The sequence below is a fragment of the Salvelinus fontinalis genome, chromosome 18 (genome assembly GCF_029448725.1).
Source record: "Salvelinus fontinalis isolate EN_2023a chromosome 18, ASM2944872v1, whole genome shotgun sequence".
Classification (NCBI taxonomy): Eukaryota; Metazoa; Chordata; class Actinopteri; order Salmoniformes; family Salmonidae; genus Salvelinus; species Salvelinus fontinalis.
Genome location: NC_074682.1, coordinates 40,936,564 through 40,956,024, shown reverse-complemented (window position 1 = coordinate 40,956,024; position 19,461 = coordinate 40,936,564). Strand labels below are relative to the sequence as shown.

General features: G+C 42.2%; 1 protein-coding gene across 1 annotated transcript in view; it reads left to right on the top strand.

The window, feature by feature from the left end:
* LOC129815525 (zinc finger protein 385A-like) overlaps positions 1-19,461 on the top strand; it is a 71,324-nt gene that overhangs the window by 27,902 nt on the left and 23,961 nt on the right. The window contains exon 2 of the mRNA XM_055869425.1: positions 5,794-5,951. Within this exon, the coding sequence (XP_055725400.1) occupies positions 5,794-5,951 (158 nt within the window). The remainder of the gene's footprint in view (positions 1-5,793; positions 5,952-19,461) is intronic.

Genomic DNA, 19,461 nt, shown 5'->3' with positions numbered 1-19,461 from the left:
ATATATACATACATACATACATACATACATACATATACATACATACATATACACACATATATATATATACATATACATACATACACATACACACATACATACATACAAACACATACACACACACACACATCCCCCAAAAATACATATAAAGGTATATATTTAAAAATATACATATATACATATACACACACACACACCCATACATATCTACATATGCGCATATACACATACATACCCATACATACAGAAACATTCATGCCCCAGAGTAATAATCTACACTAATTTAGAATATACACATACATAATAGTAACATGCTAAGAGAAAATAATTATAAAGTACAAATAATAATTATATGTACGCACACCTACCTAGACACTACAGAGGGCTGGTAGGGGTCTAATCGGGAGAGCGGCCCTCGGCTATATCAAAGGCAGAACGGCACAAAACATCCACTTGCTATCCAGGTGTCTGTGTCTGCCCCTTCCCCACCATCACCCCCAGTCCCCTGCAAGCTTTAAATAAATGGTATTGTAATAACAATAAATGTAAGAATTAAAAAATAAATAACGAAACAAAAAAAAATGGGGGGAATATAAGTATATTCATCCGAAAGTGTCAATGATCAAACCTGGAAGGCATCCTAAATAGGCATCGCTCTGAACACAGCCAGAATGAAAGTGACTTTAATTGAGAGCCAAGACCGCCCTCCACAGCATCTTGCATGTTCGGTAGCCCTTGTTGAGACCGTTCAATACGGTTTCACCCGTTATGGTTTAGTTTGGATTCGATTCCATGAGCAGACCCTAACACACAATGACAAGGCACTCTAACCTGTACGGGGGATTGGCGTATGTTCCCGGATAAACTTCTCTGCGTCCAAAACCGAGGAGAGCCACATCTTCTCACCAGAGGGCGGGGTAATTCTTAGTCTTGCAGGGAAGAGCAAGGCTGGGCGAAGATGGAGTTTGTAGAGTTTGGCCATGACATCTCTGTAGCCGCCACGGTCCTTTGCCACATCGGGCGCATAATCATCATAGACACGGAAGGGGTGCCCTTTATGTAACAGGTTGCCCCTCATTCGGGCCTCGCGCAGGATAAGATCCTTGGTCTTGAAACTGTGACAACAGATGATTACTGGGCGAGGGCGTTGACCCGGTCCAGGCACTGGGACAGGGGCGCGATGTGCACGGTCCAGCTGGGGGTCCGAAGCCAAAACGTCCGATCCCATTGCATCCTTCAATAGCTTGGCGAAGAAGTCGGTGGGGCGAGAGCCCGCCTCTACCCCCTCTGCCAGACCAACAACGCGAAGGTTATTACGTCTGGAACGGCCCTCCAGGTCGACCACTTTCACAGAAAGCCTCTGCACAGTACCCTGTAGTGACGAGCACAGCTTCTCTAACTCGTCGATCCTATCAGCGCTGAATTCAGAAGCCCTCTCAAGGTCCACAATACTCTGGCCCTGCGAAGCGACCGCTCGAATGGTGCCCTCGATTTTGGTGTCCAGTTCAGCAATAGTAGCCTTAAGATCCTCAGCTAAAGCAACACGTAGTTCTCCCAAAGCCTGGGTAAGTTCTTTAAGTGTCACATTGTTGCCTGTGCCTTCCGCCATGTCTGTCTCGTTGTTTGGTGTGGAGTAGGCCTCCGATGTGGATTTATTGTCCTTTGGTCGCGTATTACTCGGCATTTTTACACAGAAAGTTACGATGTTGTATTAGAAAGAAACGTTTGTTGTAAAAAGTATCATAAAGTAGGTTAAGTTAGATTATTTCGCAAAAAAGTTGCAGGAGCCTCTCACACGCAGCCGTTCACTCCAACATGCTAGCTCCGCCCGCGTTACAGGTGGTTTTGAAACGAGTCCTGACTGAAGTCGGTTTAGGAGAGGTGATTATGACCATCATGTGAGCTGCAGGATTCCTGACGTGTTATAAGGATATTTAAACCCTCAGCCAACCTCCCCCAACAACACTACCTCCCTCTTCCACCCCCCACCCCTCCAATGCTTCTCTCTCTCTCTCTCTCTCTCTGAAATAGATCATAAACAAAAGTGAAATAAACAATCAAAAATGAACAGTAAACATTACACTCACAAAAGTTTCAAAAGAATAGAGACATTTCAAATGTCATATTATGGCCATGCACAGTGTTGTAATGATGTGCAAATAGTTCAAGTACAAAAGGTAAAATAAGTATTTACAATGGTGTTAGTTCTTCACTGGTTGCCCTTGTCTTGTGGCAACAGGTCACAAATCTTGCTCCTGTGATGGCACACTGTGGTACTAGATATGGGAGTTTATCAAAATTGGATTTGTTTTTGAATTCTTTGTTGGTCTGTGTAATCTGAGGGAAATATGTGTCTCTAATATGGTCATACATTTGGCAGGAGGATAAGAAGTGCAGCTCAGTTTCCACCTAATTTTGTAGGCAGTGTGCACATGGCCTGTCTTCTCTTGAGAGCCAAGTCTGCCTACAGCGGCCTCTCTCAATAGTAAGGCTATGCTCACTGAGTCTGTACATAGTCAAGGCTTTCCTTAATTTTGCGTCAGTCACAGTGGTCAGGTATTCTGCCACTGTGTACTCTCTGTTTAGGGCCAAATACCATTCCAGTTTGCTCTGTTGTTTTGTTCATTCTTTCCAATGTGTCAAGCAATTATCTTTTTTTTTCTCATGATTTGGTTGGGTCTAATTGTGTTGACTAGTTTAGGCTACTCTCTCGCTCTCTCTGTCTCCCTCTCCCTCTCCCTCTCATTCTCTTCATATTTCTTTCTTTCATTGTTTTTCAGGAGATCTTTCTTTCTGTTTTCCTCCATCACTACAGAGACTTGGAGGCATGTCAGGACCAGCAGCCACACACCGATGAGACTGGTTGCAGTTGAGCTTCAGCTGTGACAGCCTTTTAGCTTCTGGGGAGAGAAAGAAAGAGAGGGAGAGGGAGAGAGAGAGTGAGAGAGAACGAGAGAAAGAGAGAAAGAGAGAGAGAGAGAGAGCACTGTCTCTAACTCTAATACTGACAGCACATTGATGATCCTCTTCAAGTCTTTCCTATTCAAACGAACTTCCTCACTCACAACCAAAATAGCTCCTGCTTACAATGTTTTGGATTTGTGACCGGTTTTCCAAACGTAGCAAATTTGTTAAGTAGTTACAGTCACACTGGCACCCAGAAAAAAAGACTACAATGAAAGATAATAAAGAGAGCGAGATGGAGACAGCCAGCAGGAGAGTGACGAAGTAAGGGAGGGTGGGGAGGTTACAGAAGCAGAGGCAGAAAAAGAGAGCGTGAAATGGGGGGAGAAAGCTGTGCACAGAGTGAGGGAGAAAGAGCCTGTGAGAGAGAGAGAGAGAGATGGAGGAATACCGAGGAGCTAGGCTGATATCTGCAGCGCTCCAGCTGTGAGGCTTAAGAAGCTTAACCTCCCCGCCCGTCACAGTAGACTATTCAAGTGCAGGCTTTCACCACTGCTTCATCGCCAGAGAGAACGCAGGGGAGGGAGGGATGGAGAGAGAGAGAGAGAGAGACAGCACAGGAGAAGAGAAGGGGAGAGGAAATGGATGATGCAGAGTGGAGGTTTATGTTTATTCTTCTCTCCCAGAGGAGTTGGGCTCAGAGGTAATGGTTGATTAGAGGAGAGGTGGCTGTCAGGTGTAGAGCTAGTCTCTACCACACTCCATCTATTTCTCATTCTCTCTCTCTCTCCCTCTCTCCCTCTCTCCCTCTCTCTCAATCTCACTTATGAGATGCTGTAAAATAGTGATTGAGGAGAGAGGGGATAAATCATTCCCCTTGACTTATTCCACATTTGTTTTGTTACAGCCTGAATTCAACATAGATTAAATTCTAACCCATCTACACACAATACCCCATAATGACAAAGCGAAAACATGTTTTAGAAATTTTGCAAATGTATTGAAAATTAAATACATAAATATCTTATTTACATACCGTACTGTAGGTGTAGGTGTACAGTACCAGTCAAAAGTTTGGACACACCTACTCATTCAAGGCATTTTCTTTATTTCTACATTGTAGAATAATAGTAAAGATATCAAAACTATGAAATGACACATATGGAATCACGTAGTAACCAAAAAAGTGTTAAACAAATGAAAATATATTTTATATTTGCGATTCTTCAAAGTAGCCACCCTTTGCCTTGATGACAGCTTTGCACACTCTAGGCATTCTCTCAACCAGCTTCATGAGGTAGTCACCTGGAATGCATTTCAATTAACAGGTGTGCCTTGTTGTGGAATATCTTTCCATCCTACTGCGTTTGAGTCAGTCGGTTGTGTTGTGACAAGGTAGGGGTGGTATACAGAAGATAGCCCTACTTTGTAAAAGACCAAGTCCATATTATGCCAAGAAAAGCTCAAATAAGCAAAGAGAATCAACAGTCCACCATTACCTTAAGACATGGTCAGTCAATGCGGAAAATGTCTGCATGACTGCATGAATCAGGCCTTCATGGTCAAATTGCTGCAACGAAACCACTACTAAAGGACACCAATGAGAAGAAGAGACTTGCTTGGGCCAAGAAACACGAGCAATGGATATTAGACTGGTGGAAATATGTCCTTTGGTCTGATGAGTCCAAATTTGAGATTTTTGGTCCCAATCACCGTGTCTCTGTAAGACGCAGAGTAGATGAAGGGATGATCTCCGCATGTGTGGTTCCCACCGTGAAGCATGGAGGAGGAGGAGGAGGTGTTATGGTGTGGGGGTGCTTTGCTGGTGACACTGTCTGTGATCTATTTAGAATTCAAGGTACACTTAACCAGCATGGATACCACAGCATTATGCAGCGAAACATCATCCCATATTTTTGTGCTTCGTGGGATTATCATTTGTTTTTCAACAGGACAATGACCCAAAACACATCTCCAGCCTGTCTAAGGGCTATTTGACCAAGAATGAGAGTGATGGAGTGCTGCATCAGATGACCTGGCCTCCACAATCACCCGACCTCAACCCAATTGAGATGGTTTCGGATGAGTTGGACCGCAGAGTGAAGGAAAAGCATCCAACAAGTGCTCAGCATATGTGGGAAAAGCATTCCTCATGAAGCTGGTTGAGAGAATATCAATAGCGTACAAAGCCGCCATCAAGGCAAAGGGTGGCTAGTTTGAAGAATCTCAATTATAAAATACATTTTGATATGTTTAAAACTTTTTTGGTTACTACATGATTCCATATGTGTTATTTCATAGTTCTGATGTCTTCACTATTATTCTACAATGTATAAAAGAGTAAAAATAAAGAAAAACCCTTGAATGAGTAGGTGTGTCCAAACTTTTGACTGGTACTGTATGTGTGTGTGTATGTGTGTGTGTGGGGAGGACTGAAACTGAGTTTCATGGATTAGCAGTATGGCAATGTACATTATTAGATGTTACAGCACAGCAGTGCACACAAATATTGTTATCAGATTTCAGATACTTTTGAAAAACTAGATTACCTGTTAGATTACTTTCAAATTTAGAAAGGATGTTTGCGACAAAACAAAATACATTTATGACACCTTTCTGTTTTCTCAATGAAATTCAATTCTGTTTGTTTCACCTAAGCGACTCTGACCACAAATCAGAGACCACAATGATCACACACCAAATGCATTTGATGGATCCAAAAGTTACATTACTGATTACAATTTTGGACAGGTAACTGGTATCTGTGACAGATTACACTTAGAAAGGAACCTACCCAACCCTGGTAGTCGGTTACATTAAGAAACAGAAAAAGACCACTGACTGTTTAGATATATTCTGAATAAACCATCTCTCTCTGTCTCTCTCTAGGCAGCATGAACCGTCCAGGGGTGGTCCCTGCCTTCTTCAGGACCCCCACAGTGATCCCACCCCCACTGGACATGAAGCAGTTCCTGCAGTTCCCCATGGACACAGCTCCACCACAACACAGCATGGGCCTGTTCCACAACTTCAACAGTTACTCAACAGTGAGTAAACGCACTCCACACACACACAGGCATGTTAAGGCACACACCACGCATGCACGCCATACATATGCAGACACACACACTAACACAGCGCACACACATGTAGACCCCCTTCAACTCACAGGTGATGTATTCTAATTAAGTGGTTTTAAAGAATGATCCTCAATAATAAGCTGACAAGTGTTTGCTATCCCTGTGGCAGAATAAAGCTCTGCATATTCACAAAATGCCTCAGCGAGCATTTTACTGCAATACAATTGTAATGAATACTCAGGGGGAAAAAGGTGGAGATTCACACACAGAGCACAGCATATGTTTATTAAGCCTTCACAGAAGGTAGGAATCGTGGTCACAGGCATGCAATGGTCAAACACAGGTAGGCAGTCAAAACAAACAATACCTCACAACCATACAAACAGAAAGAACTAAACTAAATAGGGAGCTGATGAGACCAGGTGAGAAATGAACACAGGTGAAATCAATCAACAAAAATTAAAGATAGGGCTACGTTCCAGAACACAAAGAAACAGGGCTACGTTCAAGAACACAAAGAAAAAGAACACAAGGTTGACTAAGAAAAGAAAAGCAGAACCTTACATCAATGAGTTATGGCTAATCAATTTAATAAGATGCACAGCCAGCGTTCCCCATTATCAGCGTTTTTAGACATGGACCCATCCAGTTCATTTCCAGATTGGGTTTCACGTGAAGGTCAGGACGGTGACAAACATTGGTGGGCGCGTACACACACACTCAAGCACGAACGCCACATGCACGTACACATACACACAGGGCCAGCCCACCTCGTGGGCAAAACACCCTATTGACGGTGGAGAGACGTTTTAAAGTGAATTTCCTGCTATTCTACAAATTTTGCCACGGAAAGTAGATAACATTTTGCAGTTTTAAGCAAACTTTCCTGCAATTCTACACATTTTGCCAAGATTTATTCCATGTTAGTGATATCTAAGTGAGTGACTAACAAAATCAGTGAGGTTCCCCTGGAGGTCGGGCCCCCTGGGCACCTGCCCGGTCAGTATAGTTTAGATTGCTGGCTAGACTAACTTACCAATACAAAAATTGTTAGCTAACATGGCTAATTGAATGACTGTCAGTGACTGACATAACAAGAGAAAAACTGCTGATGCAAAACCACATCTCGAAATTGCACCTTGTGTATTCTATTATTCTAACTCTCAACAGTAAGTTGAGAACCCGGCTGGAGCCTGCCATATACACACATGTAAAAGCACAGATGTGCAGGACAACAATATGTTGATGGCTGTAGATTTGTGATTTGTCGCTTGCATGTCAATATTAGACTCGGTATTTTGTAATCAAACATCGTAACAATTAGAAAAATAGTACAAAATACAATAATTGTAAGTACCTGACTATAGACACAAGGAAACACATTAGATATGCAGAACAACAGTGTCTAGTTTGTGAAACAGACGCCTCACAAGTCTTCAACTGGTAGCTTCATTACATAGTACTCGCAAAACACTAGTCTGTTTCTCAAACTAGACACTCTAATGTACTTGTCCTCTTGCTCAGTTGTGCACTGGGGCCTCCCACTCCTCTTTCTATTCTGGTTAGAGACAGTTTACACTGTTCTGTGAAGGGAGTAGTACGCAGCGTTGTAAGAGATCTTCAGTTTCTTAGTAATTTCTCACATGGAATAGCCTTCATTTCTCAGAACAAGAATAGACTGACGAGTTTCAGAAGAAAGTTATTTGTTTCTGGCCATTTTGAGCCTGTAATAGAACCCAAAAGGCCAGTTTTATTGCTTCTTTAATCAGGACAACAGTTTTCAGTTGTGCTAACATAATTGCAAAAGGGTTTTCTAATAATCAATTAGCCATTTAAAATGATAAACTTGGATTAGCTAACACAATGTGCCATTGGAACACAGGAGTGATAGTTGCTGATAATGGGCCTCTGTACACCTATGTAATGTAGATATTCCAATAAAAATCAGCCGTTTCCAGCTACAATAGTAATTTACAACATTAGCAATGTCTACACTGTATTTCTGATCAATTTAATGTTCTTTTAATGGAGAAAAAATGTGCTATTCTTTCAAAAACAAGGAGATTTCTAAGTGACCCCAAACTCTTGAACGGTAGTGTATATCACTCATTGGCCTCCCTCCATCTACTACTCACAGGGATCCTCTCAGGATCCCTCACCCTTGACCCATTCTCCTCTACTTTCTACACCACCTCAGCATATGACAACTTCTGCACTATTCGGATTCAGGCCACCTCAACCTGCCTCTCTCTCCCCGGACAATTCCGATCCCCAGCAACATGGGCACCTCTACAGTTGACCAGTTGTACTTAAAAGTATTTTTACTTATGTACTACTTAACCCTTGTGTTGTCTTATGGGTCAAAAATGACCTGCCACTATGTTTAACAGCAGAGAAATATTTTTTCAACTTGAAATTTGATTACTTTTCCTAGAGTGACCCCAACATTAGAAAAAGTGAAACATCACCTTTGTTCATATTTCCATGAAAGCTGTACACCACCAGGGTACAACAATTGTCTTAGGGTCATTTTTGACCCAGCAGTTATAAAATAATTTACACACCACAAAGACACACACACACGCAATGAGAATGTGAGATTATGTGTGCTACTGATTGAACTCAGCCAGCAGCTTCTAAAGAGGAAGATCACCATGGTTGGCACAGTTAGAAATAACAAGCCTGAGCTCCCCCCTGCAATCCTCACAACAAGGGGGAGAGAGGCCTTCTCAGATTTTGCCTTCACCCCCACCACCACTCTAGTTTCTTACCTCCCAAAGAGGAACAAGAATGTGGTCCTCCTCAGCACACTGCACAAAGCGGTTGAGATCAGTGATCGTGAGGACAGGAAGCCAGCCATCTTCCTGGACTACAACCATAACAAAGGAGGTGTGGACAACCTGGACAAGGTGATTGGAACTTACAGCTGCAGGAGGATGACTGCCCGCTGGCCCCTGTCATCTTCCATAACATCATTAATATGTCCTCATACAATGCCTTCGTGATATGGAACAATATCAACCCTACCTGGATGCCTGATAAGTGGAAACAAGAGGAGGGGGTTCCTGGAGCAGCTGGGAAAGGCACTTGTAACCCCATACATTCAAGAAAGGGAGCGCCTCCCCCGCACAGCAGCCTCTGCAGCGCTTGTGAAAGCTGTTCAGGGGGCTGAATCTTGTCCTGATCCACCTGAGGCTGCAGCTGGGAGAGGCAAGAGGAGGAGATGCCAATTCTGCTCCCCAAAGAAGGACTGTAAAACAAATACTATGTGCTGCACACGTGAGAAAAACATCTGCAAAGTCCATGCACACACACTTGCATACAGTCCTACATGTGCTAATTAGAGTTGATGCGTGTTCTACACGTTTTTGTTTTGTATCTATTATTTTATATTATTCTTATTTATTGTTGTTGTTTATACACCTTGTGGGTGAGGGCAATGGTAAAAAAATGGGAGTTGAATTGTAGTTGAATTCTTCATTGTACAATACATAAGAATATATCCCGATGTTGCCAAAAAATGTCAAGACTGTTATTGTTTCCCTTCAATAAAATGTATTCAAAACTACTTTCTGCACATTTCTGCTACTTTCTTAGGCTATACAAGTGCTATCTCTTGCTAAAAAATGAATGTTTACACCTATGCAGTACCTTTAGCCATAATAATAATAATAATAATACAACTCTACTTTAGTTAAGAAAACAATTATGACAGGTGTGTTGTAATAAAAACGACTGATTAAATGCAGTCTTTCTGCATTGTGAAGAGGGAAAACCCAGATATTCACAAAGTTTGTGAGGAATGACAGGTTGTTTCTTCATGCAAAATGCCCCTCCCTGTCCCAATTTAAAAAATAATACAAAAATAGTGCCGTCTAGTTTGCTTAATATAAGGAATTTGATGTATAGCATTTACTTTACTTTGTACTTTTACTCAAGTATGACAATTTAGTACTTTTTCTACCACTGTACTTAAGTACATTTAAAACCAAATACTTTTAGACTTTTACTCAAGTAGTATTTTACTGGGTAACTTTCATTTTTACTTGAGTCATTTTCTGCTATGGTATCTTTACTTTGACTCAAGTATGACAATTGAGTACTTTTTCCACCATTGCAGTTGACACAAACAATTTTATCCACCGAAACTACACAATTCTCTGTCCAGCTACCGGGTCCCTCTGGGCAGAAGAAAGGCAGACAAAGTCCACTACAGTTTACCTTCACTGACTCAACTGCACCCAACTCCTTTCCCACCCACCCTGAAACCACAAATGGACCTGTCAAAAGGCAAGGATCCACTTTTTCCAAAAATGTCACTCCTACTTTAGTTAGTTTAGTTTATTAATTCGACCATTTTAAAAAACAAGTACACATACAACTTAAAACCCATACATACACATGAATAAAATCATTGAGGATAACACACAATAAAGTCTGGGACTAATTTCCATTGTGGTCCTCTTGACACAAGATGGCTAGACAAGATCGAGCACAGTATGGCAGTGAAATAATAAAACAAAAACATAGAAGAAGAACATCTATCTCATCATTCCAGTTACATCATAAGGGTTATTCATATGGGCACAGAAGACATCAAACATATTTTTACTTTATTTTTAAAGCTGTCCAGAGAGGACGTTGTTTTTATAGGCAGAGGCAACTCATTCCTTTCTGAGGCTCCAGTATACAAGAAAGTGCCTTTCCCAGCATTACTCCTGAACCTGTATAATCACACATCAGCAACACCTGATCTGGTGCTGTGATTGTGTGCATCCCTAACACGAGGAAAGTAATCACTTAGATATCTGGGCGCAGGACCATAAATACTCCTGTAAACCAAACCTAGTCTAATCTGGGACACCCTAGCCTCAACAGGCAGCCAGTTTAGTTCCTGAAAGCAGCTCCTGCCTATGTGAGTACATGGACTCACCTTCAATACTACCCTGATCAGCTTATTCTGGGCTATCTGGAGCTTCCCCTTCATAAGTTTAGATAAGCCCCCAAACCAGGAAGTACTACCATAGTCAAAATGGCATTGAATGAGGGTAGTAGCTAGCACTTTCATGGAGTCCTTATTAAGCAGCTTGGACTTTCTAGACAAAAACTTAGTCCTGGCACTAACCTTCCCTAGCACCTTATTGACCATGCTCACACCTCCCAAGCTTCCATCAAGGATACATCCCAAGTAGCTAACAGAGGTTTTAGTAGTCATCACCTCACCCCCCAACTCCACTCTGATTTCAGACGACCTACACAATTTAGGTCTAGATCCAAAAATAATTGCTTCAGTTTTCCCTAAGTGCAGAGATAGCTTATTATCTCCAAGCCATTTGTTATTGTTAGTAAGCTCTGTGCTAGAACAAGCAAGAACAAGCATCTTTAATTTCGTTAATATACAATAAAAACAGCAGAGTCCCAAGGACGCTTCCCTGCGGAACGCCACAACTCATTGGTTTTGCCTGAGACAGTGAGCCATGAACCTCTACTACTTGCTCCCTTCCTGATAAATAGGACTTTACCCAGCCTAGAGGGATACTGCTTAACCCCAGTGCCTTCAGTTTGGAGATTAGGAGACAGTGGTTAACTGTATCAAAGGCCTTCTGTAGGTCAAGCAGTACCATTCCACACAGATTTCCCTCATCAATCTCTTTCCTGATGAAGTCAGTCAAGTAAAGTAGACATGAGTCAGTGGAGTATGTTTTTCTAGAACCCGACTGAAAATCATACATTAGACCCTGTTTGTTAACATATTCATACATTTGCTCATATACAATTCTCTCCAGGATCTTTGATGTTACACAGATGATAGATACAGGCCTATAGTTCCCAGGGTCAGACTTTATCCCCTTCTTATGCAGAGGTATAACTTTAGCTTGTTTCATGTCCCTGGGAAAGGTACCTTGTTCAAGAGAGAGATTAACAATATGCGTAATACAAGGGCCAATTTGCTCAACAGAATCTATAAGAAGCCTTGCAGGAATATTATCCAGGCCTGTGGCTTTGGAGCATTTAAGCTCTGCCAGCATACTGACTATTTTGGCTGTTGCTGCCTTTGCAAAAGAAAAAGAGTTTGGCTGAACCCCTAACTCTACATAATACTTCTGGACTTGGTTGCTTCCATACAAACCAGAACTGGTGGGCAGCTTGCTAACCAGCTTGCTGGCAACAGAAGTAAAAAAGAAAAGTTGAATTCATTGGCAACCTCTGCTTTTTCATATACCATCTCCCCTTTGATGTTCAGTCCAATACTGTTTAGTTTATTTTTGGTAGTACTACTACAGCCTAGTTCATTAAATGATTTCCAAAGCTTTTTAGGGTCATTTTTGTTTTCAATTATTTTCTCAGCAAAGTAACCCCTCTTAGCTTCATCCATCCTCCTCTGTGCTTAATTTCTGTGATGTTTATATAGGACAAAATCAGGCTGTTCTTGAGAGTTCTTAAATGTTTTAAATGCCTCATTCCTTGCTTGGATAGATTCTAGAATCTCATGATTAAACCAAGGGCTAGATTTCTGCTTTACCCTGACCCGTCTAATGGAAGCCATCACATTCACCACATCAAGGAATCTACATTTAAATACTTCCCAGGCACTGTCTACTCCTACACCATCTTGCACAGGTGACCAATTTTACCCACATCCTCCCTAAACGTTTCTACACAGTATTTTTTGAGTCCTCTGATTCTAACGGTTTTGTGACATTTAAATATATCTTTAAAAATCCTCCTTGTGCAATATGTAATAAAATGATCACTGATTCCATCGACTATTACTCCACTCTGCGATATTTTAGATTTATCAAACACCAATATTAAGTCAATTGTACTTTGCACTGTTTCACATATCCTGGTGGGATCTTTTATCATTTGGGTCAGAGCAAGTGATCTACAAAAGTGCATAAATACATTGTGGGTTGGGCTATTCTTTTTGCAGACATCAGTATTGAAATCCCCTAGCAAAATGATTTCCTTCAACAGGGAGTCATTACAGTTTGACAACACAATTTCAAGACCTTCATAGAATGCATTCTGCTTGGGCGGCCTATAACACACCCCCAACAAAATCGGCTTGGTTTTGGGAAGGCAGATATCCAGCCAGACAATCTCCAGATCAGCGTTTAAATCCGATCTGATGTTAAAAGCAATGTTTGATCTTACAAACGCACATATTCCCCCACCGTTCCGATTCCGATCCTTCCTGACAACAGAGTAAAATACCTATCTCCATTTCTGAGTCACAAACAGATGAATCCAACTGTCTCAGTAAAACATAAGACACCCACCTCTGATTTGCAAACCAACAGGCTTCGTAGTAGGCTTCGTACGTTTAAGAGCACAAATTGTAAGCCCTTCGGCCCAAAGGCCTCATTGAATTCCCGATCCACTTGTAACTCGCCTCCCACTGCGCTGCCATCTTCCCACTGCATAGTCCGTTTGATGGGGTTTGTGATAAAGTGAGGTCCAGGGCATTGATGGATATCACCCGATAAGAGAAGGAATAGAGTTATTATTAGATCTCCACCATTAACCTGTTGAGGATGGGGGCGCTGTTGTGACTATTTATGCTAATCGTGTAATTTTTGAAACGGCTTCCCACAAAATCCTTGATCGTACAATATGCATATTATTATTATTATTGGATAGAAAACAGTCTATAGTTTCTATAGGAGTTGAAATTTTGTCTCTAAGTGGAACAGAGCCCATTCTACAGCAATTTCCCTGACATGGAGTCAGATTTCAGAAATTTTGGCCCCTGATCTGGAGTCAGTTAAAAGGGCACTGTTATTGCTATGAGTATACGGACACTGCTTACGTCTTCCCCTGGATGCCTTTACGTGATGACGATTTGAATGGGGTCGATTGCGCGTTCACAGGCACTACAAATTAAAAAACCCTGAGGCTAGTCACTCTTTTGGAGCTGCGTCATGCGCCTAGAGGACACCGACCCGCACCTGTTCCAAGCATTAGTGGAGGGAGTAATATTACTCGGGTCATGTTTCTACTCGTTATGGGAGTTAAAAACATCATAAGGTAGTTAATTTAAAGCGTTTTATAGCAATTTATATCCGTTTAGTGCGATTTTGGGACATTTATTTCTGAAACGCTGTGAATTGCTGGGCACGCTTCCAGTTCATCCCGAACGCAGTTGGCATTTCCACATGGCAAGAGGACAGCTTTCCACCAAAAGACGATTGGACCCAAGAAAGGATCCTTTGCCCAAGATACTGATGGAAGAACAGCTCAAAGTAGGACATTTTTATTATGATAAATCGTGTTTCTGTCGAAAAATGTTAGTGGCTTAGGACGCCATGTTTTTTGACGTAGCTTCGCTTGGCGCAAACTGTATTGAAAAGTAAGGATAATTTAAAAAATGTAATTCCGCGATTGTATTAAGAATTAAATTGTCTATCAATCCCTGTCCACCCTATATTTTTTAGTCACGTTTATGAGTATTTATGTATAAGAGTAGATCACTGTCTAAGTGGCGCACGGACATTTTCTCACCAGCTGGGCTACATTTCACATTGTCTAACCATGATTTTGGTGGCTAAATATAAACATTTTCGATCAAACTCTATATGGATTGTGTAATATGATGTTACAGGAGTGTCATCTGAAGAATTCTGAGAAGGTTAGTGAAAAAATTAATACATTTTGGCGATGTTGACTTTTATCGCTCACTTTGGCTAGAATCAATGCTGGGCTGCTAAGTGCTATGTGCTATGCTAATATAACGATTTATTGTGTTTTCGCTGTAAGACACTTAGAAAATCTGAAATATTGTCTGTATTCACAGGATCTGTGTCTTTCGATTAGTGTATGCTGTGTATTTTTACGAAATGTTTGATGATTAGTAAGTAGGTAAACACGTTGCTCAATGTAGTTTTTCTAGTCCATTTGTGACGGTGGGTGCAATTGTAACCTATGCCATCTACCTGAAATATGCACTTTTTTCTAACAAAACCTATCCCATACCATAAATATGTTATCAGACTGTCATCTGATGAGTTTTCTTCTTGGTTAGGGGCTATAAATATCTTAGTTTAGCCGAATTGGTGATAGCTACTGGTGTTGGTGGACAAATAAAAGATGGTGGATTATGCTAATGTGTTTTTAGGTAATAGATGTACATCTTTACATATTGTGTCTTCCCTGTAAAACATTTTAAAAATCGGACATGTTGGCTGGATTCACAAGATCTGTGTCTTTCATTAGCTGTATTGGACTTTAATGTGTGAAAGTTAAATATTTAAAAAAAAATTTTTTTTGAATTTCACGGCACTGGTTTTTCAGTGGGGGTGGGGGGGGGAGTGCCGCTAGCGGCACCCTCATCCTAGACAGGTTAATTTGCGATTTCAGACTGGATTTCGATTATCGTTTTGTTTTGTGCCAAGGTGCTATGAAAGTTTGGTATATAACATTTCTTCCAAATCCGAAGTGCTGGATGCCATCAAAAGTGTTTGCATGACTGAGAAGTTGCTGAGAATTTACTATTCTTTCATCTAAATAGCAGATGCAATTATTTCCAGTGACATTTAAAACAAACGCATAAAGTAAATGTACTGCCACCATGCCAAACTTGCCGGTCGCCATCTTGAAATCATGTGTGGCAGCAACATGCAGCCATGGTCCATACTGGACCAGATTCTTCTTTATCAGATCCATCGATGCCAGGCTCAGGCTCCGAGCTCTTCACCACACCTTCCAACTCATTTAATTCACCCTCATTCACTTCCATTTCACCTCCAGAACTCGGTCTGGTGCACGGCTCACTGTTTGCACTTGACACCAATCTTTTTCAACACTCAATCTCCATTTTTATTGCCATCTTCCTCAGATTCAGCTCTACCCTCTGCTTTCCTCATTCTCTTCAACCCCTTCTTCCTCTTTTTCCACCTCCATTCCTCCTCAGAAATCCACCTTTCTGTGTCCCTGTTCCAATATTCCTCTCCAGTCGCCATTTTAGAACTTTCTGCAATCTTCCCCTGTCTGCATGGATAGCCAATGACATTACCCCTTATTGACATCTGACTTAAACCAACCAGTTAAAATAAATAACCATTAAATACAAATTTCTGCAGTGCCAAGTGGAATTATAACCAACCCTGTTACACACACATGTAGCAGACCCTCTCACACACACACACACACACACATTCATCTTTACATGGCACTGAGTCCAGTTACATAGTCCTAGTTGCTAGGACCATTCATTCACTTTCACTCAAACCTCTCCAGGTCAGTTAAAACATACAGAGGCTCTGTCAGCAAGGGCACTTATATTATGGCCACTCTTTCTGAGTGGTTATTACAGCCAGTGAGACTATGACAGAACATAAACTCAGCAAAAAAAGAAATGCCCCTTTTTCAGGACCCTGTCATTCAAAGATCATTCGTAAAAATCCAAATAACTTCACAGATCTTCATTGTAAAGGGTTTAAACACTGTTTCCCATGCTTGTTCAATGACCCATAAACAATTAATGAACATGCACCTGTGAAACGGTCATTGAGACACTAACAGCTTACAGATGGTAGGCAATTAAGGTCACAGTTATGAAAACTTAGCACACTAAAGAGGCCTTTCTACTGACTCTGAAAACCATCAAAAGAAAGATGCCCAGGGTCCCTGCTCATCTGTGTGAATGTGCCTTAGGCATGCTGCAAGGAGGCATGAGGACTGCAGATGTGGCCAGGGCAATAAATTGCAATGTCCATACTGTGAGACGCCTAAGACAGCACTACAGGGAGACAGGACGGACAGCTGATCATACTCGCAGGGGCAGATCACGAGTAACAACACCTGCACAGGATCGGTACATCCAAACATCACACCTGCGGGACAGGTACAGGATAGCAACAACAACTGTCTGAGTTACACCAGGAACGCACAATCCCTCCACCGGTGCTCAGACTGTCCGCAAAAGGCTGAGAGAGGCTAGATTGAGGGCTTGTAGGCAGGTCCTGTTGTAAGACAGGTCCTCACCAGACATCACAGGCAACAATGTCGCCTATGTGCACAAACCCACCGTCGCTGAACCGGACAGGACTCGCAAAAAGTGCTCTTCACTGACGAGTTGCGGTTTTGTCTCACCAGGGGTGATGGTAAGATTCACATTTATCGTCGAAGGAATGAGCGTTACACCGAGGCCTGTACTCTGGAGCGGGATCGATTTGGAGGTGGAGGGTCCATCATGGTCTGGGGCGGTGTGTCACTGCATCATTGGACTGAGCTTGTTGTCATTGCAGGCACTCAACGCTGTGCGTTAAAGGGAAGACATCCTCCTCCCTCATGTGGTACCCTTCCTGCACGCTCATCCTGACATGACCCTCCAGCATGACAATGCCACCAGCCATGGTGCTCGTTCTGTGCGTGATTTCCTGCAAGACAGGAATGTCAGTGTTCTGCCATGGCCAGTGAAGAGCCCGGATCTAAATCCCATTGAGCACGTCTGGAACCTGTTGGATTGGAGGGTGAGGGCTAGGGCCATTCCCCCCAGAAATGTCCGGCAACTTGCAGGTGCCTTGGTGGAAGAGTGGGGTAACATCTCACAGCAAGAACTGGCAAATCTGGTGCAGTCCATGAGGAGGAGATGCACTGCAGTACTTAATGCAGCTGGTGGCCACACCAGATACTGACTGTTACTTTTGATTTTGACCCCGTCTTTGTTCAGGGACTCATTATTCCATTTATGTTAGTCACATGTCTGAGGAACTTGTTCAGTTTATGTCTCAGTTGTTGAATCTTGTTATGTTCATAAAAATATTTACACATGTTAAGTTTGCTGAAAATAAATGCAGTTGACAGTGAGAAGACGTTTCTTTTTTTGCTGAGTTTATTAACCCTGATAACCTATAGAGGGTGCTAGAACAGAGGCTCTTCACAGAGCACTGATGAGTAATTTATGAGATTGAGAGAGCCACTAGAGCAGGGGTACTCAACTCTTACCCTACGAGGTCCGAAGCATGATGGTTTCCTGTTTTACCTGATAATGAATTGCACATACCTGGTGTTCCAGGTCTAATTCAGGCCCTGATTAGAGGGGAACAATGAATAAATGCAGTGGAACTGGCTTCCAGGTCTAATTCAGTCCCTAATTAGAGAGGAACAATGAATAAATGCAGTGGAACTGGCTTCCAGGACTAATTCAGTCCCTGATTAGAGGGGAACAATGAATAAATGCAGTGGAACTGGCTTCCAGGACTAATTCAGTCCCTGATTAGAGGGGAACAATGAATAAATGCAGTGGAACTGGCTTCCAGGACTAATTCAGTCCCTGATTAGAGGGGAACAATGAATAAATGCAGTGGAACTGGCTTCCAGGACTAATTCAGTCCCTGATTAGAGGGGAACAATGAATAAATGCAGTGGAACTGGCTTCCAGGACTAATTCAGTCCCTGATTAGAGGGGAACAATGAATTAAGTAAGTGGAACTGGCTTCCAGGTCTAATTCAGTCCCTAATTAGAGAGGAACAATGAATAAATGCAGTGGAACTGGCTTCCAGGACTAATTCAGTCCCTGATTAGAGGGGAACAATGAATAAATGCAGTGGAACTGGCTTCCAGGACTAATTCAGTCCCTAATTAGAGAGGAACAATGAATAAATGCAGTGGAACTGGCTTCCAGGTCTAACTCAGTCCGCAATTAGAGAGGAACAATGAATAAATGCAGCGGAACTGGCTTCCAGGACTAATTCAGTCCCTGATTAGAGGGGAACAAAGCAGTGGAACTGGCTTCCAGGTCCAGAGTTTCCCAGTTGTTGTCAGATAATTAGTGCTATTCTCATGAGGACCTGTTATTTAGACAGTGTATAATAAGAACAACAAAGAGGCAGTGCAGTGAGGGAGCAAGTTCCGGATGCTCTGTGAGCCTGGCTGCTAGACTGAATGCTCCATGATCCACTTATAAAGAGTTTGCTTGCACCATATATTACGCTCAGCTATCATACTATCCAATGGAGTGAGTGCTACCCTCGTCTATGGAGAGCGCAGAGTGGAGTAGATAATGATTTCTCTACCAGCCCCATATGGTGTACAGTATGGGTGGAGGTATGAAGAGAGGGAATGAAAGAAGGGACGTAAAAGAGTGACTTAATGTGAGGTCATAACGGCAGACAGAACGTAGAGCCGGGTGGATAGAGAAACGGCGGGGTGGAAAGAGAGAGATCAATCAGCCTGTTCACAACAGCTGGACAAAGAGAGGGAGAGAGAGAGAGAGATGTTACAAAACACAAGTCGTCCACATGGCTAACCAAAATTGACAGTAGGACTTGAATAGGTGAGGACAATGACTTGCCGTCTTGTTTGCGCACACACACACCTGCATGCACGTAAACACACACACACTGTTACAGTCCTCGGATGATAAATGACCGGACCAAGGTGCAGCGTGGTAGGCGTACATTCTCTCTTTATTTGAAAACGTAACACAGGGGATAACCAATGAACACAAACCGAACGTAAAGCTAGTCGTGC